A 21074-nucleotide genomic window follows, 5' to 3' on the forward strand; every position below is an offset into this window, starting at 1 on the left:
CGGTGCCGGGGGCGCGCAGGCCGGCAGGGGGCCCCAAACGCCGCCCGACGTCACGGCGCGCCCCACGGTGATTGGCGGCGTCCCCGGCAGAGAGCGGGGCACGCCGGGATACACCCCCCCCCCCCCCCGGAACGGAGCGGGGCACGCCGGGATATGTCCCCCCGGTAGCGGCGGCCGCGGCGAGGGGACGTGCCGCCGCGGGGCCGCGGCCGAGCGCTCCCGGCCCCGGCAGGGCTGGCGATGGCGCAGGCCCCGCCGGGTCCGGGCCGCGGCTCCCTGGTGGCCTACGAGCTGGGCGCGGGCGGCCGCATGGCCTCCGTCAGCTTCCAGAGCGCCGCCATGCGTGGCGTCTTCGCCCGCTTCCCCCGGGCGCTGCTGGTGCACCGGGCCGCTGGGCCGGCCGGCCGGGTCCTCTACGTCTTCCTGGTGGCCGGACCGGCCCCGGGGCTGCGGGGCGGCATGGCCAGGGTGGTGCACCTCGCCGTCCCGCGGGACGAGTCAGCGGGGAGCCTGGCCCGCATGTACGGGGCGTTCCGGGCCTTCAACCCCGCCTGGGCCGAGACCCGGCTCCTGCTGGTGGGGCCCGGCCTCCCCCAGCTGCCCGCGCTCGCCCAGGCCTTTCCGTCAGCGGAGGTGCAGCTCTCCGTCTTCCACCTCTGCAAGCGCCTGCAGCAGCAGGTCCAGCGGCTGACCTTGGAGGACCGCGCCGAGCGCCTGATCCTGGCTGCCCTGAGCGACACCGTGCACGCAGCCACCGAGAGCAGCCGCAGGAAGATGCATGCGCTCCTGAGGGACCTTGTGGCGCCCGACTTGCTGCCTCAGCTCCATATTCGCTGGCTGCTCGATGATGAGATCTGGGCTGCACACAGGGAGAGGAGTTGGGGGGAGGCCAGTAACTACTTTAGGGACCTGGAGATCGTCACCCAGGGGTTAAGCCAGGTTTTCAGCGTTGAGCTCTCTCTGGAGAGCTGCATCACCTCCTTAGCCCGGCACTACCAAAAGTGTGTTTCTAAGAGCCCTCCCGATGCTGCGACGTGCTCCGCTCCCCATCCTGATCACTGTGCCGCTTGGGCAGCTCCCCAAAGCCTGCCTGCCTCAGGTTCGCCTCTTGTCCCTGTGGTGTGCCAGGGTAAGCTGCCTCAGAGCTCCGTCCAGGCCTCCCCCACCACAGCAGCAGCTCAGCAGCAGCAGCCAGTGCCGGCTTCTCTCACAGCTGCTGAGGGTCCCGTGATGGTTCTCCAGAGTCGACCGGCAGCTCCTCAGCTCCCTGCAGCTCTTCAGCATCAGCCTGAAAGCCCCCAGGCTCTCCTCCTCCAGAGGGAGCCCATGAGCCCTCAGTCCTCATTAGATCCTTCCTCTCCTGTGGCTAAACTGGAGGCCACAGAAAACCTGGAGGGTGACAGTGAAGAGGAGATTAACAGAAGGACTGAGGAAGGCATCAAGCAGTCTTTGAGTGATATTTGCACAGAGCCCGCTGCCAGGCTGTGCCTGAGTGAGTTTGCGGTGGTTCAGAAGTCCGTGCAGCTGATAGGCACCGGGGAGGATGCTCTCAGCATACAGGTTCTGGAGGATGCCCACAGGGTCAACATGAAAGGCCCGAGCAGCTGCACTTGCCACTTCAACCAGGTCTTCCAGCTGCCCTGCCGGCACATCCTGGCTGCGCTGAATTCGGACAGGAAGACCTTGCAGCCAGAGATGCTCAGCAGACAGTGGCAGAAGGGATGTGATGCCCATCAGGCTGGGCAAGACAGTGCTGATGGCCTCTTGGAGATCCTGAAGAGCTCCTGGAATGAGTCTTTGGATAAATCTCTGGTGGTGTCCTTCCTCACGGCAGAGGTCAGCCGGCTTCTCACCCACTGCAGCAGGGAGGAGTTTGAGCACAGGTACAGGACACTCCGGGAGCTGGCTGACAGCTGGATTGGGCCCTACGTCGAGGTGAAGCTCTAGCACTGAGCGGGAGCCGAGCTGGCTGTTCTGTGTGTGAGCCCTCGGGAGCAGCGGGGCAGCAGATGTGCGGGAGACCTGTTTGTCACTCTACTGGTGTCCCGGCTTCCACATGCACTCCCCTCAGCCTGCCACCCTCTCAAGGCTTGGCATGGAAGGGGCAGTTTGGGCTCCTTATCCGCTGAGTGAGCGTCATGTCTTGCACAGGGCAGCTGAGAAACCGGATTGGGAACTCCGGATCATGCTGGATGGGTAGCTGGCCACTGACCTGGCTAACAGGAGACGTGGCTGGGAGCCAACCATGGGTGGTGTGGCGTGGGAGGTGATGGTGTAATAACATGTGACAAAATTACTTGATCTGCAGCCAGCACCTGCAGGTCCTTCCAGCATCCAGCTGCGATGTGTTGTGCAAGAAAGCCAATAAATCGGCATTGTATCGCTCGGGAGCTGCATCTGTCTCTGTGCCAGTGCCTCCCTGCTGGCAGGATGGGACGGTGGGGCTCACTCGGCCTGTGAGATCAGGCAGGGCTTGGGATGGTGCTTCTTGGTGGTCTTGTCTCATTGCGGTGCCCTCCAGTTAGTGGAGTGAGCTGGCTTGTTAGGAGGCAGCAGATCCAGAGGGTGGCAATCTCCACTGCCAGCAGCACAGCCCGTGGTCTGGAGCAGAGGAGTTGTTTGTCTGGTTACAGCAGCTGGTCTCGGTTCCTCAAAAAGGGGAACCCGCCCTCCCTTGTCAACAGCTCGTGTGCTGGGGGAGGCGGGAGGGGTGCTGGGGGTCACAGCAGGGCAAACAAAGCTGCGGTGAGGTGGAGAGCAAAGGCTTTAAACATACGGGGTGGGGGAGGAAAAATGCCGAGAAGAGTAAACAAGGCCTGGTCCTCAGGTGTTGTTCTCGGGCTGGGTGAGCTCCCCATCCCCCTTGCCAGCAAGAACAACTCCAGCAGCTCCGAAGCCCGTCATGTTGGGACATGGCAGGCTGTGTCCTGCAGGACTTGGCGGGGGGCATCAGAGACCTCGCTCATCGCTGTGTTTCAGTCACAATTGGTGTTTTCCCCGATTGATGCTTCCTTCATTAATGTTTTGGTTTCAGTAGAGTTGGCCTGTTGCAGGAGTAGGACTGCTGCGTGGTTGGGGATTTCCTCTTGATTGAGGGTTTTGTAACATTATCTGATAGTATCGAATCCCGCTGACTAAATATAGTGTAGTGTTTCCTAAAACACCCTTCTGTAAACTTGGAGCTGCTTGTTTCACCCCTTAGCTGTGCTGTAGAAGAGGCCTGGAAGGCTCTGCCTGCCGGCCTCCTCACCATCTCTCTTCCTGGCGCATGTGGGCACCCCTCTGATTTTTGGAGGGCTCTTCCCTCTGCCTCTTGCTCTGTGCAGCTCTGACCGTGCCTTTCCTCCCAGCCCAGCACAGGCACTGCGGGAACACCAGCTGCCGTCCCCACCAGCTGAAGGATGAGGGGTTTGGAGGAGGGCCCAGTCCTGGCTCCTGGAGCTGGGGAGTGCAGGGCTCCCCTTCCCAGCCGGTGGGATAACTGGACCCTGTACCAGGTCACTGTGACCGGCTCTGTGGCCACAGGCATGTGCCTGAGCAACAGCTGCTGCCAGTGCAGCTCCCTGGGCGCTGCGGGTTTCCCTCTGGCATCCGCCCAGTCCCCCTCCACATTGGGAGCACAGGAAATAACTCATCCTCGCTCTCTGGGTAAACATCTTTCCCAAGAGCGAAACTGCCTGGCCCGGACAACCACCCGGCTGTAATTTACCCTCCACGTGAGCATCGTGCCGTGCCCTCCCATGCTCCACCCAGCCCAGCCCTTGCTCTGATCCACCTGGGTGATCCCAGCTTCGTTCCTGGGCCACGGAGAGGTCCTGAGCCTGGCTTTGTTCCTTGTTGGAGGGGGAGCTGCTCCCACAAGTGGCTGCTGAAGCACAGGGGGGTCCTAGCCCCCCGAGTCCTCCTTTGATGGAACTCTTCCTGCCTTACTGGAAGGCAGCTCCCCCGAAGCACCCCATGCAGCCCCACAAAATGCCCTGACATGGAAGAGGAAGAAAGTCCCCTTGGCTGGGGACTAAAAAAACCCCAAAGCCGCAGCTTCCTCCCCTAGATGGGAGCCGGGCAGCACACCAGCCCCCAGAGCTGCCCAGCACTGGCCTTGCCCTGTTGAGAACTGGCCTGGCGCTGGGCTTATGTCGAAGCCTTGTACCGCAGGGTGCCGATCCCACCGGCAGGGCCGGGTCTCCTGGCCGCAGGGGTTCTGCGGGTCCTGCGGTGCCTACCCCAGCCAGCCCGGCTCCACCGGTACCCTGGTGCGCAGGGGCCTCCCGCTGCCAGCAGTTAGCACAGCCCCAAGGGCAGCGGGCCCGTGGTGGGTCGGGCAATCCGCCCTCCCTCTGCGTTGCTCTGTGTGCCAGCACCCCCCCAACACGCTCGCTTTCTGGCTGGAAGCGCTTTATTGCTCGCTCTGACCTGTGGCACCCTCCTGCCCGCACACCGGCCCTGCCGCACCCCTCTGCACGGAGGAAAGTCCCTCTGACGTGCTGCTCGTGCTCTCGCGTTGGCCCTTCAGTGGCACATGCCGTGTGCGCAGGCGCCCCAGGGGCGACAGGGCAGCTAGGGGCACGGATCCTGCCCGGGCAGCCCGCCGGCCATCACCAGTGGGGCTGTCAGCGTGGGTGGCAGCCAGGGCAGCACCCTTCACACCTCACTCGTGTTGGCAGAAGCTCTTCAGTGGCGGGGGCAGGTCCAGGCCGTCGATGGCCAGGCGGTGGACGATGTGCTTCTGGATGACCAGCCGGCAGAGGGTCTGTAGGGAGGGAACTGGAAGAGAACAGAAAGAAGTAACTGAGCTGGCCAAGTTGCTGGTGAGGCTGAGAGCAGAGGGGTGTGGAGGAGACGGGCCCTGAGGGTCCCCAGAGGCACTGTGTTTTAGGGCAGCAGTGGGTGAGTTTGCTCTGCCACAGGAGCAGGCATTGTCCTGCTCTGGGCTTGAGCCAGCTGTGCAGAAGAGCTGGTGCCAGGCAGCTCAGGCTGGGAGGGGAGCTTGAGGACCCTGGGCAGTGAAGCTCTTCCCGTTACTCAGAGGCAGGTTGAGAGGACAGTTACGTGCCCAAGCCGTGCGTTACCATGGCATTTGTTTTCTCTGAGAGGTGTGGAGCGGCTCCCTGGGGTTTCACATGCCCACACCATGCTTTCCTTTCATCCCGCTCCCTTGGTCTGCTTCCACCGGTGCCGTGCCAGGCTGCCGGGTGGGCGCCTGCAGGCCGGGGCTGTGCTGCCTGCAGAGACAGCTTCTGCGATGCCTTTGAGACAACCACCTTCTGAACCGTTCCCATGGCTGCCAGCGCGGGCTCTGCCCGGTTCCTGCTCCTGTGACACGTGCCCCTGTGGGATTCCTCTTTCTGGAGCCCTTGGTGGCTCAGCGGCATGGGTGCAATTAGCTGTGGCCGGCACTCTACTCAGATCTTAAATGATCTGACTCAGGCGCAGCCTGTGGGCCTTAGTTCATCCGCTGCCTCCAAGAGCCAAACCGGAGGAGAGCACCCCAGGGCATCGCACTAGGCTGGAGTGGAGCCGCAGCTGGGACTCGGCCATTTCACCCGCACGCAGCTGAGTGCGTCTCCAGCTGGGGGCCGGTGCCTCCGGGGGCTCGCCTGGGGCAGAGCAGAACTCTGCCGAGTACTACCGCGCTGCGCCCAGCCGGCTCCCGACCTTGGGGCTGTTTTCGGATGGCTGGGGTGCTTATCTCTGCCTCGGCGGCGTGGGGCTGCGTCATGCCGAGTGCTGGGTGATGGGCAGCTGATGCCCTTTGCCTTTCTTGCTCCCCGCCCCCGTGCCACATCGCATGTTGCCAGCGGCTCAGCTGCTCACTTCTGGTTTTCACTTCACCAGCCAGACCCTGTCCAGGAACAGAACCGCACTGAGACTGATTTTTAAACCCTGCGGAAGTGTTGCAGAAACCAGAGCTACTGACATCTTAGTGGAGGGGAGGAAGCCAGATTGCACCTCTGCAGTGGTGCCTGTGCCAGCCGTGGAGCTCGCAGGGACCCACAGCCGGTGGCTGCAGTGGGAGAGGGCAGCTCTCCCAGAGGTACGTGCTGCCAGCGCGAGTCCCTCGCGAGCGGCCAGGGATGGGACACTCGAGGCAGCTCAGCAGCCTCCTGCAGAGTGGGGTCCGGCTGGTCACCCTCAACACACTCCCGGGGCAGAGGGGCCTGGACAGCTGGGCACATTTAACCTCCCTGTTTGGATAATCGGCTCACAGCAGCTGGCAGGGAGAATCATGGTTTTCAGCCCTGAGACAGAAGCAGCTGAAGGTTGCACCAGCGGGAGAAGCGGTGGCTCCCAGCGGTCAGGGGCAGCCGGCACCAGTTCTTCTGGCTCTCATCTCACCTAATCCTCAGCACCTGCTGATTTGTCCAGTATGGTGGTAATTAGCACTTATTAGCCTGACTCCTCGCAAAAGCCAGCGACCAGCACTGGCCTTCCCAGCCCCTCCCCAGCCGCCTGAGGGATGCTGGATATTGCCCAATCTCCGATGGCATCACGGGGTGTCTGCCCTGGGCACCCCGCAGCCTGGGCACGCGGCAGGCGCGGGGGCATGGCATGAGTGCCAGGGCGGGCAGTGGGGCGCAGCCAGATGTTTTGATGCCAAGGCAGGACATTGCTTAGCTCCGGGCTGCTGCGTGCCCGTGGGGCAAGGCAGGGCACAGCAAGGGCTCACCAGGCCCCGAGGAGCAGCTCCGTAAGCACCGGCGCTGGGCTCCGGTCGGGGGTGTCTGTCTGTCTGGGGATGAGTGTGGTGCAGCAGGGGCACAGCTCCGCGGTCCGACAGTCCTAGTCCACAGCAGCCCAGAACACTCGCCCCCCTCGCTCTGCTCGGGAAGGGCGACCAGGCCATGCTCTGCCCCGACTGCTGGTGCTGGGAGCTGGCGCGAACTCGGCCCTGGCGCAGCCTCACACAGCAGAGCTTTCGGCAGACCCTGCCCGTCAGCGGCAGTGTGGGGTCTTGCCTGTGCTCTGCAGGGGCCAGGGGCTCTCCTGTGCCCCCTACCCTGTGTCACTCTGCCCCGTGGCACATTCTGACACTTCCACTGTTGGGGACTAGGGGGTGACCCCACCGGAGGCCCCCACCCCCAGCTCCTGGCCCTTGCAGGACGTGCCCCAGGGAGGGGGGCAGATACGTACAGCCGTATTCCACCGGGATGACCCGGACACTCTTGGTGGAGGCGAAGACGTCGACCACGGCGTAGAGCGGGCGGGTGGTGGGCAGGTGCCTGGCGCTCGGCCCCATGTCCTCTCCGTTGATGACGATGTGCATGTCGGCGGTGCCGTCGGGCTGCAGGGCATACAGCACACCGATCCGGCTGCGCCGGGCGGTCGCGGGCAGCACGTTTGCCTTGTACAGGTCGTCCAGGATGTGGCTGTAGCGCCCGGGCCTGCTGCGCCCCACCAGCGTGTCACGGGGGATCCTCACCCGCTCGATCAGCAGGAAGGGCTCCCAGGCCGGGCTCTGTGCCCGTGCCTCCTCCCCGTCCACCGTGACGCGGTTGTGGCTCCGGGTGATGGCGAACACCCAGGTGTCCCCCATGTTGACCAGGTCTGGCAGCGAATACTCGGGCACCACCTCCAGGCTCTGGGGGTCGTGGGCCGTCAGCCCCACGCGCAGGTGCCCACACCAGCCCAGCTCCTTCTCCTCGATCTCCACCAGGAAAATCTGCCCGGGTGCCAGCGGCTCCTGGCTGAAGCAGAGCCCGTTGGCGAAGCTTTCCACCCGGGTGGCCCGCGTCCGCGAAGCGTCCAGGCGGACATTGGTGCCATGGACGTGGTGGAAGCGCGCGGCGAGGCGGCAGCGGGCAGCCATCGCCGCCACCGCTATTTTTAACCGTCCCCGTCACAGCTGCTGTGAGGCGGTGACGGCTCCTCCAGGCAGGGACAGCCGGGATGGCTCGGAGGGGTCCTAGTGCCGCGAGGGAGGGCGGGAGGGGACCCCCTGTCTGCTGGGGCACAGCCGGGCCCCACCAGCCTCTCCGGGCCTGCAGGCGCTCCACGCAGTGCCTGCCCGGCGCTGCCCGCCTGTGCCTGGGTGCCTGGCAGTACCCAGCAGTGCCTGGCGGTGCCCGGCTGTACCCAGTGGTGCCCAGCTGTATGTGATGATGCCCAGCAGTGCCTGGTAGTGCCTGGCTATACCCGGTGATGCCCAGTTGTGCTCGGTGGTGCCCCGCAGTGCCCAGTGATGCCTGGCTGTATGTGGTGATGCCCAGCAGTGCCTGGCTGTACCCAGTGCTGCCTGGCAGTGCCTGGCAGTGCCCGGTGCTGCCCGGCAGTACCTGGCTGTACCCAGTGATGCCCGGCGGTGCCCGGTGCTGCCCGGCAGTGTCCAGCTGTGCCCGGTGCTGCCCGGTTGTATGCAGTGCTGCCCGGCAGTGCCCGGCTGTATGCGGTGATGCCCGGCACAGCCCGGCTGTAGCCAGCGGTGCCCGGTGGCACCCAGCTGTAACCGGCCGTGCCCGGCCGTCCCCGCTGTGGCCGGTGGCAGCCGGCAGTACCCGCCGGTGCCCGCCGGGCGCCGCAGCCCCGCCGCCGGCTGCCTCCGTCGTGCCCGCCGGGGCCGGGTCCCCGCTCCCTCCCGTGCCGGGGCTCCCCGGAACCCCCGTCCCGCTCCCGTCCCGTCCCGCCGGTCCCGTCCCGCCGGTCGGGGCCGGAGCCGCTCCCACGTGCGTACGCGGGCGCGGGGCAGGGGCCGGCCGCCGCCGGGGCGCTGATTGGCGGCCGCGAGGCCCCGCCCCGCTCACGTGAGCACCGGAGGTCATATGGGCGGGTGTCATGTGCCCGCCGGGATCGCCGCCTGCGAGAGCCGCGCCGGGAGCGGCCGGGGTCAGCGGACCGGGCCGAACCGGGCGGGGGGGGGGGGGCACCGGGGGAGCACCGGGGGAGCGGGGAGGCCGTGGGGCGGCGGGGCGGCCGTGGGGCGCTGCTGGGGCCGCGGCCGGTCCCGGCCGGCAGCGCCCCGACCTCCCCTCCCGCCCCTCCCGCAGATGGGGCCGCTGCTGCTGGGCGCGCTGCTGCTGGGGCTGAGCCGGGCCGCCCCCCCGGGCCACGAGGTGACCTTCCTGCCGGGGCTGACCAAGCAGCCCTCCTTCCGGCACTTCTCGGGCTACCTCTGCGCCGGGCCGGGCCAGCACCTGCACTACTGGTACGTGGGGCCGCGCCGGTACCGGGGCTGGTGCCGGGCCACGCCCCGACCAGCCGGGGCGGGGGCCCGGCCGGGCACCGGGGACTGACGGCCGTGCGTCCGCAGGTTTGTGGAGGCCCAGAGCAACCCCCAGAGCAGCCCCCTGGTGCTGTGGCTGAATGGGGGCCCCGGCTGCAGCTCCATGGAGGGCTTCCTGAAGGAGCACGGCCCCTTCCTGGTCAGTAGTCGCAGCCGTCCCGCGGCTCAGGGCCGCTGGGGGCCAGCAGGCTGCATGGCATGAGCCGTCTCGCTGGGGCCTGCCTGGTTGTGCCCATCAGTCACTGCCTTCCGCTTCCCCAGATCCAGCCTGACGGGGTCACGCTGAAGTACAATGACTACGCCTGGAACAAGGTACGGGCGCAGGCGCTGCAGCCTCCATGGCTGTGGGGAGAGGGTGGCCCCGAGCCAGTTTCTCCTGTCCTCTGGACGGAGCCCTGCCTAACACACCCTCCTCTTGAGTCTGCTGTGGAGCAGGGCTGGAATATGGCCCCCCCAGCACAGCCCTGGGGCCAGCCAGGTACCCGTGGGTGCTGCCAGCAGCCCTCTGTCTTGCCAAGCCAGGGGTGGGGGTTTTCACCTGATCTCCAGCTCCTCTGCCATCCCTGCAGATTGCCAACGTGCTCTACTTGGAGTCCCCCGCTGGCGTCGGCTTCTCCTACTCCGAGGACAAGAAGTACGCCACAAACGACACCGAGGCGAGTGACCCGGGCTGCTGGGAGGGACCTGCCTCCTGCCTGCCCCTGCCTGGGCGCTGGGGGTCCTGCCTTGCTGCCTGACCCCCGTCTCCTCTTCCCTGCAGGTCGCTCGCAACAACTACCTGGCGCTGAAGGATTTCCTCCGGCTCTTCCCTGAGTATTCCAAGAACGATCTCTTCCTCACAGGGGAGAGCTATGGGGGGGTCTACATCCCCACACTGGCAGAGTGGGTGATGCAGGACCCCAGCCTCAACCTGAAGGTGAGCAGCTGGGCTCTGCTGCTGGCCTGGCCTGAGCTGTGGAGCAGAGGGCTTGGCAGGACCTCGCTGGGGCTCTCGAGTGGTAACGGGGTGGGACCGGCTGTGCAGCCAGCGTGCAGGGCCCCCTCTGGGGTGTAGGGCGGGTCTGGCCCCGTGGCCTTTCATCTTCTCCTGAGGTGCTGGCAGCAGCTGCTGGCAGACCTGTCCATCCCTGCTGCGTCGCATGGGACCGGGGAGTGTTCTCAGGCACCCCTGACCCTTCCTGTTCTCTCTGTGGAGTAAACAGTGCTGAATCTGTTTCCTGCCTGATGCCACTGTGGCTGTGCCTGCCCTGTGGGGAGCTGGAACACAACAGAGTTGTTTTCTTCTTGCCTTGCAGGGAATCGCTGTGGGAAATGGCCTCTCATCCTATGAGATCAATGACAACTCCCTGGTTTACTTTGCCTATTACCACGGCCTGCTGGGGACTGAGTAAGAGGAGGGGGAATGCTGCTGCTAGATGCGCTGTCCCTGGGCAAGCAGGACAGGGGCATGGCATGGGATGGGGCTGGCTGGGTCGGTGGTGTGTGGGACAAGGGAAGCTCCTGGCCTGATGTGGGCCAGCAGCCAGGCTGTGGAGATGGCCCCTCATCCTGGGCAGCTCCCATGGGCAGGCACGTTTGTGGGGCACCGGGCTGAGCCACATGCTGTGCGGCCGCTGGGCAGGGAGGCTGCGGCATGGCTGTGGCCACGGCTGCTGGCTTCGTGTCGGCGTTGCCGCCTGGGCAGTGTGGTCCAAATCCCCTGGTCTCTGCTGGCAGGCTGTGGAAGGACTTGCAGGCCTTCTGCTGCTCCAAAGAGAAGTGCAACTTCCATGATAACTCCAACCTGAACTGCACGCTTAAGGTGAGGGGAGGTGGAGCCCCTGAGTGCGTGCCCAGTGCCCCGGTGTCTGTGAGCAGCACCCACCTGCCAGGCTCTGGATGGGCCCACGTCCCTCAAGTGTCCTGCTGAGTCCCAAACCCTTGTGGCTCATTGCAGATGGAGGAGACGATTCAGATTGTGGAGGAGTCCGGCCTCAACATCTACAATCTCTATGCCCCATGCGATGGCGGTGTCCCTGGGAGTATGAGGTGAGAGTGGCCCCAAGGAAAATGGGTCTCCAGGCACTAGCTTGCTTTGATTTGCAGCGTGTGGGGTCCTGGCTGGCAGAGGGACATGGTGGGCTGGGCAGGGGGTCCCTCTGGGACAGGTAGACCATGTCTGGCTGCTGTTGAGGACTCCCCCACGGAGGGGCCTGAGCCCTTGTTCCTCCAGAGCTGTCAGCCCGTTCCTGTGCTCGTTCCGGATGCAGGTACGAGGGTGACTGTCTCATCACACATGACCTGGGCAACTCCTTCATCCGGATGCCGATGAGGTTCTCCTGGCGGCAGGTGAGCCCGGGCACCCGTGTCACCGGGCTCTGAGCATCCTCTGCCCGGCCAGCAGTGCTGCCTGTGGGCAGGAGGGGGCAGAGAGCAGCTACTCCGGTGGGGTAGCACCAGGTGCTGCTGTGATAGGGACTCTCCTGACTCTCTCCCAGAACCTGTTCCGGATGCCGGTAGCCCGGAATAAGGTCCGGATGGACCCACCCTGCACCAACTCCACAGCCCTCAGCGTGTATCTGAACTCCCCAGAGGTGAAGAAGGCTCTCCACATCTCCCCTGATGCCCTGGAGTGGCAGGTGTGCAGGTGAGCAAGCTCTGGGTGGGAAGGGATCTCCGCAAGCATGAGCAGCCGCGTGACGCTGACGCTTCCTCTGCAGCTTTGAGGTGAACCGCTACTACAAGCGCCTGTACATGCAGATGAACGACCAGTACCTGAAGCTGCTCGGAGCCATGGTGCGTGCGGGGGAGCCCACAGGGCCCTGGGACCGGCTCTGCTAAACCAGCCTCCTGCCTGGCCAGGGCTTCTGCCCTGCGAAACACTCACCCTCCTTCTGCTCTGCAGAAGTACCGGATCCTGGTGTACAACGGGGACGTTGACATGGCCTGCAACTTCCTCGGGGATGAGTGGTTTGTGGACTCCCTCTGCCAGAAGGTAAGTGGGCAGAGCAGGGCCTGGGCCAGGCCGGTCACCAGTTCCAGGCTGTGCAGTCGGCTGCGTGCCGGGGCTGGCTGCGGCGAGAGTGTGGGCAGGGCTGGCTGCCTGCCTCGAGCAGCTGGGGCACTGAGGGTGCTGCTGCTGGTCCCAGGTGCAGGTGGCTCGCCGGCCCTGGCTCTACACTGAAGGAGGCGAGAACCAGATTGGGGGCTTTGTGAAGGAATTTACCAACATCGCCTTCCTCACAGTCAAGGTAGGGCTGGGGGGCTCGGGGGAGACAGTGAGAGGGCTGCTGACCGCGGCGTGGGAGGGTGTGCCGGACACCAGTGCTGTGGTCAGAGTGGGGCGGTGCTGGCTGTGCTACGGGTAGCCTGGGGCTGGAGGCAGTCGCAGGGCTGCGGCAGCCCCACGGCTGGCACTGATCTGCTGCTGCCCGTTTCCCACAGGGAGCTGGCCACATGGTGCCCACGGACCGGCCGCTTGCTGCCTTCACCATGTTCAGCCGCTTCATTAAGAATGAGCCTTACTAGGAGCTGCGGAGGCAGCGCCTGGCGCCCCGGCTGCCCTCACCACCCGGCACCTCCCGCACAGCCCATCCTCGCTGCTGCTCAGCTGCGCCCGGGCTCCCTGCTCCATGAAACGAGTCACTCCTGCAGCCAGTGGGGCTCCCTGCTCTGGCCCCAGGCTCTGCCCAGCCCTGCAGGATGGTGCTCGGCCGGACAGGGTGGAGGACGGGGCTGCCTGCGGTGGGTGGGGGGGTGCGGGCTGGCGGGGATGAGTCCCAGGGTCTCTGCCCTTACTGGGTGAGGATTCCTGCCCCTGCTGCAGCCGTCTCCTTGCTTGTGGCTTCCTGTCTCACCTCCTCCCTGTCTGGGGAGGCAGCTACTTCCCTCTTGGGAAGGGAGCAGTCCCCACCACTTCCCCTCTGTCCTGCGGCCACTGCACGCACACAACCCTGGGCGGGCTCCGAGGCAGCTGCCCCCTGCTAGGAAAGCACAGTTCATGTGGTGGCTGCGGGCAGCTGGGCACTGCTCCTGCAGGGGCTTTCTCCTCCCCTCCAAACTGCTTCCACATCTGATCCTGGTGAAGGAGGCTTACCACAAAGACAATCCCACTGCCCGCTCACTGTCTGGGGCACGCAGTGCTTCTGGGAACTCGCAATAAACTCTCTGAACAAGGTGGTTCTGCTCCTCATTGCCCAGCTCCTTGCGCTGCTCTGCTACCCCCCTGCTTTGCTTTCCTTTGCTCTCTGAGCAGTACCAGTATGTGCTGAGCATGCAGCACAGGTGAGTGGAAGGTGAGGTGACGCCTGGGAACAAGCCACCCGCAAGAGCAGGGGCAGCGCAGTTGCTCTGAGCCCCTCTGCCACCGTTCTGAGCTGTGTCTGCCTCCCAAGTACCTTGAGCTGGGGGAGCAGCGCTGTCTGCCGCCTTCCCCATCTCTCCCCACATGCTGGCAGCCATGCAGTGCAGTGTGGGCATGTCCTCCAAGCAACGAGGCCGTGCAGGTTGGAGTCGAGTGGTTTATTAGTGTAATGAGAAGGGGTGCAGCAGGGGTTCCCAGAGCGGCTGTCTCCGCCTTGCTGCTACCCACCAGGGCAGAGGCGCCCTGCAGGACGTGCCAGTGGTACCAGGGAAGCTGCTTCCTACCTACAGTCTACGGGTCCAGCCCGGGATCTGCCCTCAGTCCAGGGTGAAGGAGCGAGTGGGGAGAAGAGCTAGAGCTGGTGGGGGTCCACGCTGGGCTCTGCAGGCTGTGAGCTGGGGTAGGCAGGGGTGGTAGGGACTGGGCGGTATTTCTCAATCACTTCCCGCAGCCCCTTGGAGAAGTGGAGATCAGCTCCCACCGTGAGGAATCCCTGCGACAGGGAAGACGATTAGGGCAAGGCTGGGTGTGACTGCACCCTGCCCCAGCAGGACATGGTCCCTGCGCCTGCTGGGGGTGCCCAGGCTGTCCCCATCCCACCACATACCGCATGGTTGGTGACCACCTCCTTGGTGAAGTCCATGCCTTCTGGCAGCGGGATCTGCACGCCCTTTTTAGTCCTCTCTGCAGGGAGGGAGAGATGGTGTGAAGCTGAGTCCCACTCTACCCCAAGCTCGGCTGTGTGTGGGCAGTGGCAATGCCTACCGTTAATGAGTGGCATGATCGTCAGCTGCAGCAGGGTCTTCAGTGGGGCCTGCAGTGAGAACAGCTGGGGAGAGAGAAGTGTGCGTGAGTGCACTGGCAGTGGCAACAGACCTGCCTGCCTGGGCCAGGCATGCCCGCACTTAGCACTGGGTGGGCTAGAAGAGGTGTCCTGCGATGCGCAGCCCCTGCCTGAGCCTGCCCTGTGCTGCGGCTGGGGGCTAGCAAGGGAGGCCAGACCCCCCGGGCTGGCGTGGGTCCGCTCACCGCTAGCGACTCCAGCGCAGACTGCTTGGAGTAGATGCGAAACCTGCAGGGGAGAAAGCAGCCATGAGCGAAGCGCGGAGGGGACCTTCCCTGCAGCCTGCACAGGACCCCAGCACGGGCCGTACCGTCGCAGGTCCAGCTGCACGCGCAGCGCCTTCCCTTGCAGAAACACCTTGGCGCTCAGCTTCGTTTCCTGAGGAGAGAGAAGACTGAATCGTAGCCCTGCTGTGCCCACTGCAGGCAGCTGGCCAGGCTGGCTGCTCCTCTTGCTCTCCCTCTGCTTTGGGACACCGGAGCCTTCCCACGCGGGGTGGGAAACACTCTTCCCGTGCGCACTGGGGTGGCTGGACAGGGAGCCCTGGTCACGCGCACCCCTCCTGGCCAGCCCCCCCACTCACCATGGCCATGCTGGAGAGCTGGACAGCAGGGCGGCCCGGGGGCACCAGTGAGATGTTGAGGAAGGCAGAGACGGAGACGGAGGTGCCCGAGGGTTTGATGATGCAGCGGGGGGGAGCCGACACCTGCAGCACCAGCCGCAGGGGAGCATCCACAGCAGGGCTCTGAGGAAGGCAGGTGAGCTGAAGGCATGGAGCTGGGCAGGGCTGTGCTCTGCCCCAGTGGCTCCCCCGTGCCTCCCGCCCCGGCCGGGTGCTCCTCTCACCAGCATGAAGATAGTCCCGAAGAAGGTGGCTCTCAGCAAAACTTCCAGATCCTTGGGCACCTTGCAGGGAGGACAAACCATCGGAGGGTAAGCTAGCAGTTGCTGTTGATCCCAGCAAAGCTGCTCCCTGGATGGCATCTCTTCTGCTCTGCAGGCAAAGCCTAGCCCTCCCTCCTGCCTGGCAGCAGGCCCCTGCCCGCAGAGAGCTGCCTGTGCATAGCTGGGTGATCTGTCACTGCTCACCTTCTCCCCCTGGAGTTCTATGGTCAGCACACCTGCCTGGAAGTACGCGAGCATGGCCGAGTCAAAGAAGTACTCAGAGAAGGCAACGTAGACCATACGCTCGGTCTCCTTGATCACCGGCTCCACCGCGTGGTTCTCCAGCTCCTGGTTCTCTCTCGCACGGGGGAAGAACATGCCCTGGGCCAAGAACAGGAGAAGTTTCTGCAGCCGTAGCGCAGCCCACCCTGCTCGCTCCATGGTGCCCAGTGTGCAGGCTGGCACAGCCGCCCCCATGGGGACGGTGGGAGGGTTGGCAGGGCAGGATCCAGTGTTCACCTTGAAGTCTAGGTCGAGGGTGTCCGTGGAGACAGTTGGATCCCGCAGGAGGGAGTAGTCAATCCCAATGTGCTCATCCACATAGTTCCTCACTGCCAGAGAAGATGTGCTGTTGTGACCAAGCCTGCGGGCTGCCCGGCAGTCCGATGCCCAGCTCTACCCTACCCATGGTGAGCGGGGTCCGGTCCCTTCCCCCAGGGCAACACTTACCCGGCACCGTGTCCAGCACGGAGTTCAGCAGCACCAGACTGGCATGCTCCAGGGACGGGCAGATCTGAAAGGCAAGGGCCTGGGCTAAGAGGGGAATTGCTCCCAGGTCTGGACAAGGATCCCGGACCCTCCTCCTGCTGCGGGACAGGGCAAGGCGAGGTTCCCCCAGGCTCTATCGCCTGTCTGCACTCAGCCATACCTGCTGGCTGAGGAGGAAGCGCATCCCTGTGACGATGAAGGTGCTCAGGAACTCGTAGACCTTCCTGCAGGACACAACAGCAGCTCTGCAGCTGCCTGTCTTCCCCTGTGGCTCCAGCCCTGTCCCTCCATCCCCATGTGAGCACACAGCCTGGGATGGGGAAGTCCCAAGGGCGCAGAAAGGGGGTCGGGGAGCTGGGCACAGGCAGAGCTGGCCCGGCAGAGGACAGGGCTGCTGTGGTGGGGTTGGGTGTACCTGAGTGTGCCGGAGAAGCCTGCATGCATTCTGGCAATGGAGGCATTGCAGGTGATGTTAGAGATCTTCAGGCGCCCAGCCTCATCCTTGGCCAGCTGCAGCACTGTGTGAATGTGGACGCCATCCGCAGAGGCATTGATGGACCCGATGTCATAGCTGGAAGCAACAAAAGCAGATGAGAGGAGTGCACAGCTCCTACGAGCTGCAGGCCAGGGCAGCAAGGCACCCATGGCATCCAGCGGGCACAGCCAAGCAGTGGCTGTGGCCCAGCGGTGGGGTAAGCTGGGGCCTGGGGGAGCGGAGGGGGGGGTAGCTCACAAGAACCAGTAGAGCAGCTGTCTCCGGAAGCGCAGGCTGATGGAGGCATTTTTGATGTTGAAGACAAGGTGCTGCTGAGGCTGGAAGTGCAGGTCAGAAAATGCCAGCTGCAGGTCCATCACCTTGACCCTGCAGGAAAAGGGACGGAGACGGTCAGATGGACGTGGGGAGCTGCGTGTGCAGGGAGCGGGCAGCACTCACTGGCTGATGTTGTAGTGGAATTGCCCCTCCTTCCCATGCAGGTCCGACACCGTGATGTTCTGCAGCTCCTGCTCCACGAAGCGCAGCCCCTCCTGCTTCACTGCAAAGCAAAGCGAGCCTGGGCTGGCCGCAGACAGGCAGTGCTGCCCTCCCGGCAGCATTGCCCCCAGCCAGTCCTCCAGCTCCTCTCCAGCAGCCCCACATGCGGGCAGTGCGGGCAGGGGTCCCAGCCAAGAGCCCTACCCAAGCGCAGACCCCAGGAGCGGCGTCCCAACCTCCCTCTCACCCAGGCCCTGACATCGGGGTCCCATCCAGCCCCTTACCCAGGTCCAGCCCCTTAGAGGTAATCCGGATCTTGCAGCCGGGTGGGCTGTGCGAGGCCGTGACCAGCCAGGGCAGGAGGAAGAGGAGGAGGCGGCAGCTGCCGGCAGCCATCTCGCACCTGGAAGCAGAGAGCAGGGTCAGCACGGGCTGGCCCAGAGGGGCACGCAGGGGACACCCAGCCACCCTGGGAGGGAGGCAGCTGCTGCCCACCCTGCTCGCAGCCCCAGGGCAGGGGATGGCCCTGAGGAACACCCCACAGCTCCGCTGCTCCCCACAGCCCGAAACCCCCCGACGCTGCCCAGGTCCCCATCACCTGAACCCCCATGGACCAGCAGCCCACACGTGGCACAGCCTCCACCCTAGGGTGCTGCGCACAAGCCCCCAGCACAGACCCTGCGGGACCTGCAAGGTCTCACGTCCACTGGGAATACTGGCTCCAGTCAGCTCCCGCCGGCCCCAGCAGCGTCCCACCCTGCCCTGAACACACCCAGCTCCCAGAACTGCACGGCGAGGCGTGAGCCCAGCATGTGCTGCTGCATTGGGAACCCCGGCCCCCGCAGAGAAGGGAGCCCTCTCTTGTGGGGCTGCCCCACAGCCCTCCCGGGCAGCCCCAGCTGCCCCTGGCCCCGGAGATGTGCTGCCTGCCCACACGCCGGGCTGAGACGAGAGCTGGAGCTTCCCCATCCAGCAGTAACAGGCAGAGCTCCCTGCAAGACTGTGGGGACGGCCCAGGGCTCCCCCCACAGCATTTTCCCCCACTTCTGTGCAAGGCAGAGGACGGGGGACCCTCCTGCCCATGGCCCGGAGCCGACGCCATCCTTTCCCGAGGCTGTGCACACTCCCCGGGGTTTGCCTACACAATGCCAGCTCAGTTCGGGTACTTACAGTGAGGCTTGTCCTTGGCTCCCCTGGTGTGGGGAAGCTGAATCACATGAAGGGAGGAAGGGAGGGAGAACACCAGTAGCTCCAAGAGTTTCTTTTGAGCTGGCTGAGGTTGCCCTGCCTTTATATATCCCACCAGCTGCCACTCCTTGTGAGCCCACAGCTGGGAGGAGACAGCGGGACGGGGAGGATGCAGGTCTCCAGCACGCTGAGCCCCAGCTGCCTGCCAGCACAGGCAGAAAGACAGTGGGTTGCTCAGACGCCCAGACTCTGGGCTGAGCTCACAGCCTTCCTCCCCCACCGCAAACACAGCTCCCCGCGTGTCCCGCACGCGCAGCCATGCACCACGTCCCTGGGCCTCGCCGGCACCCAGCCCTGCGAGGGGCACGCGTGCAAACGCAGTCCAAGGGGTCCGTTGTGCCGGGGCAGCCCCCCCAGTCTGTGTTACGAAGCCTCTGCCAGTGGCCAAGCTCCCCCAGCCACCCTCTGCCAGCTCCAGCTCTGCCCGGCAGGGTCTGCGCCAGAGCCAGGGTCCAACACAGGCCCCGTGGCTCCAGGGGTGCCGACGGAGGCTGGTTCGTGCCCATCTGTGAGGTGAGCCCCGAGCAGAGAAGCTGACGAGGCTGCCCGATCCTCAGCGCTGCTCTGACAGCCGCTGCCCAGGCCCCTGCCACAAACCGGGCAGCTCAGGGTCCGCAGGACGTGCCTCTGACTGGACATCCCAGCTTGCTGCCGGCAGCCTGGCAGGCACCGGGGCTTGTAGGGGCGATGCCAAATTGGCCCCAGCAGCATCCACGCTGCCATCCTGCTCCATCCCACCCCTGCAAACACCCGTCACACAGAGGACAGGCGGCTCCTCGGGCCAGGGCTGCCTCCCCATGCCCCCGAGGGCCCTGCTTGAAAGCCGCAGGGGCGCAGCCGAGGGGCTGCCCCTGCTCCCACCACCCCCTTCGGCCGCTTGAGCCTCCTCGCTCCAAGGATCGAGGCTTCACACTGTCCCTCCGCAGAGTCCCCTCTCCCTCCCAGGCGGTGCAACAAGGGGTTGGTCTGAGCCAGTGCTTTGCGTGCCGGGCGATTATCTGTGCTGTAGGGCAGCAGAGCCGGGCTGTGCGGGGCTCATGCTCCGAACGCAGGGAGACTTGGGAGACTTAGTGCTTACACAGCACTTATCCCTCCAGAACTGCTTTGCCAGCATTAACTCATTAAACTGACCCCAGTGCTCTCAGAGCAGAGGGCAGGACTTCTGGGAGAGCCAGCAGGTCAGGCTGCTGCCCAGGAAGACAGAAAGCCCTTCAGAAAGCTGGGTAGCAGGGATGCTCCACAGGCAAAGGGCAGAAAAGGGCCCCACGGCTGCCCCAGCCCATCTCCACGAGGGCCGTGAGCCAGCGGTGCCCGTCGGCTGCCAGCGAGCTGAGGCCGCAGGCCTGCGGCAGAAGGTTGGCTGTGTCTCTGTGTGCAGAACAGCTGCGCCGATGGGCGTTTGTGTCCAGAGGCTGGGGGCTCCACTCACAGCCCATCCCCACCGGCTGCGAAGGGACAGCGGAGGCACCTGCAGCTCCCTTCAAAAACTATCCCAGCCCGGCAGGAGGCAGGACCCAGTAACTGCCATGTCCCCCTTCCCCACCCCACATCATCTTCCAGCACATGTGTTGGGCCGGATGCAGGCTGCTCCTGCCATGCTGTGAGTACCACGCTCTCTTGCAGGGGCTGAGCTCCCATGCCACAGGCAGCAGGGGCACGTCTGCCCCAGCGAGCACGCAGCCTGGGGCTCCAGGACGCAACCCGTGGCCACAGAGGAACCAGCGAGGTGGGGCCCGCTGCCGCGCCAGCGAGAGCTGCATCCACGCTGGGGAGCGCGGCTGGGCACGCACCCCAACGAGCCACGCGGGAAGGCAGCCACGCCATGCCGCCTGCCGCAGCGGCTTCGGAGCAAGGGAGCGATATCGAGGAGCGCAGCCGCCCATCTCTGCGCCAGCATCCGCACCGGGCGCGGGGAAGGCGCACGGCTGGGCACACGCCGGCACAACCGTCCCATCGCGCGCAGCCACCGCCTGCCACGGCAGCCGAGGTGCGCGGCCTTCCCCGAACCCGACTCGGCGGGCCGAATTAGCAGCTAAACGAGCGGGTGCGCAAGTAGGAACGCGCAAGCGGGGGCGCTCCCCGAGGGATTCCTGTCCGCAGGCTACACGGGGACCAAGGCCGGCGGCTCGGGGCCAGGGCCCGGCCCACGGGCCGAGCCGTCGGCAGGGAGCGGCCGCCGGGCCCCGCCGGGCGGCGGAAGCCCCGCTGCGGGCACCCAGCTGGGCCGCTGCCGCCGGCGGCCGGCCCCGCCGGCACATCAATGCGCTGCCGCCGCCCTCGGGACCGGCCGCCCGCTCCGCCCCGGCGCCGCCGCGCTTCAAAGGGCCCTTTGGTGGCGACCGCTCGGGGCCTCGCCCTAGCCTGTGACAGGAACCGCCCGCGGCGGGCGGGCAGGGCCGCTCGGCAGCGGCCGCCGCGGGCCGCAATGACAGGCTGCGCGGCCCGAAATAGTGGCGGCGGCGGCCCGCCCCGTTGCGGGCACGGCCGCGCCGCCGCCGCCGCCACACCAAAGATGGCGCCGGGGCAGGGCGGAGGGGGCCGCCGCCCGCCCCTCCGCGCATGCGCCCGGCCGGCCGGCCGAGCGCGGGCCGGGCTCCGCGCAGGCGCGCTGCCGGCGGGCCGGGGCGCGGGGAGTGTGGGGAGAGCGCGCATGCGCCGGGCGGCGGGCGGGCGGCGGCGCTGCGCAGTGCCGAGGGCGGGGCGGCCCCGCGCCTGCGCACCGGCGGCCCGCGGTCCCGGCGCAAGATGGCGGCGGCGGGGCGGGCGAGGCGGAGGTGGGGCGGCGGCGGGAGACGCA

General features: G+C 65.7%; 4 protein-coding genes across 4 annotated transcripts; 2 read left to right on the forward strand and 2 right to left on the reverse strand.

The window, feature by feature from the left end:
- Nucleotides 1-126: 126 nt before the first annotated feature.
- Nucleotides 127-2390, forward strand: ZSWIM1 (zinc finger SWIM-type containing 1). Its single transcript, XM_075022268.1, has one exon. The coding sequence runs from the start codon at nt 241-243 to the stop codon at nt 1945-1947; it is 1707 nt and encodes a 568-aa protein (XP_074878369.1). The 5' UTR covers nt 127-240; the 3' UTR covers nt 1948-2390.
- Nucleotides 2391-4378: 1988 nt separating this feature from the next.
- Nucleotides 4379-7839, reverse strand: NEURL2 (neuralized E3 ubiquitin protein ligase 2). The gene is made up of 2 exons (XM_075022303.1): nt 7132-7839; nt 4379-4764 (listed from the first exon to the last, which is right to left on the reverse strand). The coding sequence occupies exons 1-2, from the start codon at nt 7805-7807 to the stop codon at nt 4649-4651; spliced, it is 792 nt and encodes a 263-aa protein (XP_074878404.1). The 5' UTR covers nt 7808-7839; the 3' UTR covers nt 4379-4648.
- On the forward strand, nt 5774-13373 carry CTSA (cathepsin A). Its single transcript, XM_075022273.1, has 15 exons — nt 5774-6034; nt 8982-9139; nt 9245-9356; nt 9479-9529; nt 9787-9873; nt 9978-10133; nt 10513-10604; nt 10934-11018; nt 11154-11245; nt 11467-11545; nt 11695-11843; nt 11917-11992; nt 12102-12191; nt 12346-12447; nt 12641-13373. Exons 1-15 carry the CDS (start codon nt 5789-5791, stop codon nt 12722-12724), a joined length of 1659 nt encoding a protein of 552 aa, XP_074878374.1. The 5' UTR covers nt 5774-5788; the 3' UTR covers nt 12725-13373.
- Nucleotides 13374-13706: 333 nt separating this feature from the next.
- PLTP (phospholipid transfer protein) lies at nt 13707-18462 on the reverse strand. The gene is made up of 16 exons (XM_075022336.1): nt 18200-18462; nt 17314-17432; nt 16991-17090; nt 16790-16918; nt 16472-16627; nt 16217-16280; nt 16018-16081; nt 15808-15899; nt 15493-15669; nt 15250-15309; nt 14987-15148; nt 14714-14781; nt 14589-14631; nt 14325-14388; nt 14167-14243; nt 13707-14052 (listed from the first exon to the last, which is right to left on the reverse strand). Exons 2-16 carry the CDS (start codon nt 17423-17425, stop codon nt 13912-13914), a joined length of 1509 nt encoding a protein of 502 aa, XP_074878437.1. The 5' UTR covers nt 17426-17432; nt 18200-18462; the 3' UTR covers nt 13707-13911.
- Nucleotides 18463-21074: the final 2612 nt, after the last annotated feature.

The sequence above is a fragment of the Buteo buteo genome, chromosome 2, assembly GCF_964188355.1.
Source record: "Buteo buteo chromosome 2, bButBut1.hap1.1, whole genome shotgun sequence".
Taxonomy (NCBI): Eukaryota; Metazoa; Chordata; class Aves; order Accipitriformes; family Accipitridae; genus Buteo; species Buteo buteo.

What these genes read in the sequence shown, in the direction of transcription:
- CTSA (XM_075022273.1), top strand. Translation starts at nt 5,789, where the DNA reads ATGTTGCCAGCGGCTCAGCTGCTCACTTCTGGTTTTCACTTCACCAGC. An exon ending in ACCCCAGCCTCAACCTGAAG is followed by an intron (nt 10,134 to 10,512) that starts GTGAGCAGCTGG and finishes CTTGCCTTGCAG; the next exon opens with GGAATCGCTGTGGGAAATGG. An exon ending in CACGGCCTGCTGGGGACTGA is followed by an intron (nt 10,605 to 10,933) that starts GTAAGAGGAGGG and finishes CTCTGCTGGCAG; the next exon opens with GCTGTGGAAGGACTTGCAGG.
- PLTP (XM_075022336.1), bottom strand. Translation starts at nt 17,425, where the DNA reads ATGGCTGCCGGCAGCTGCCGCCTCCTCCTCTTCCTCCTGCCCTGGCTG. An exon ending in TCGGGACTATCTTCATGCTG is followed by an intron (nt 15,149 to 15,249) that starts GTGAGAGGAGCA and finishes TGCCTTCCTCAG; the next exon opens with AGCCCTGCTGTGGATGCTCC. An exon ending in AGCTCTCCAGCATGGCCATG is followed by an intron (nt 14,782 to 14,986) that starts GTGAGTGGGGGG and finishes CTCTCTCCTCAG; the next exon opens with GAAACGAAGCTGAGCGCCAA.
- NEURL2 (XM_075022303.1), bottom strand. Translation starts at nt 7,807, where the DNA reads ATGGCTGCCCGCTGCCGCCTCGCCGCGCGCTTCCACCACGTCCATGGC. An exon ending in CATCCCGGTGGAATACGGCT is followed by an intron (nt 4,765 to 7,131) that starts GTACGTATCTGC and finishes GTTCTCTTCCAG; the next exon opens with TTCCCTCCCTACAGACCCTC.
- ZSWIM1 (XM_075022268.1), top strand. Translation starts at nt 241, where the DNA reads ATGGCGCAGGCCCCGCCGGGTCCGGGCCGCGGCTCCCTGGTGGCCTAC.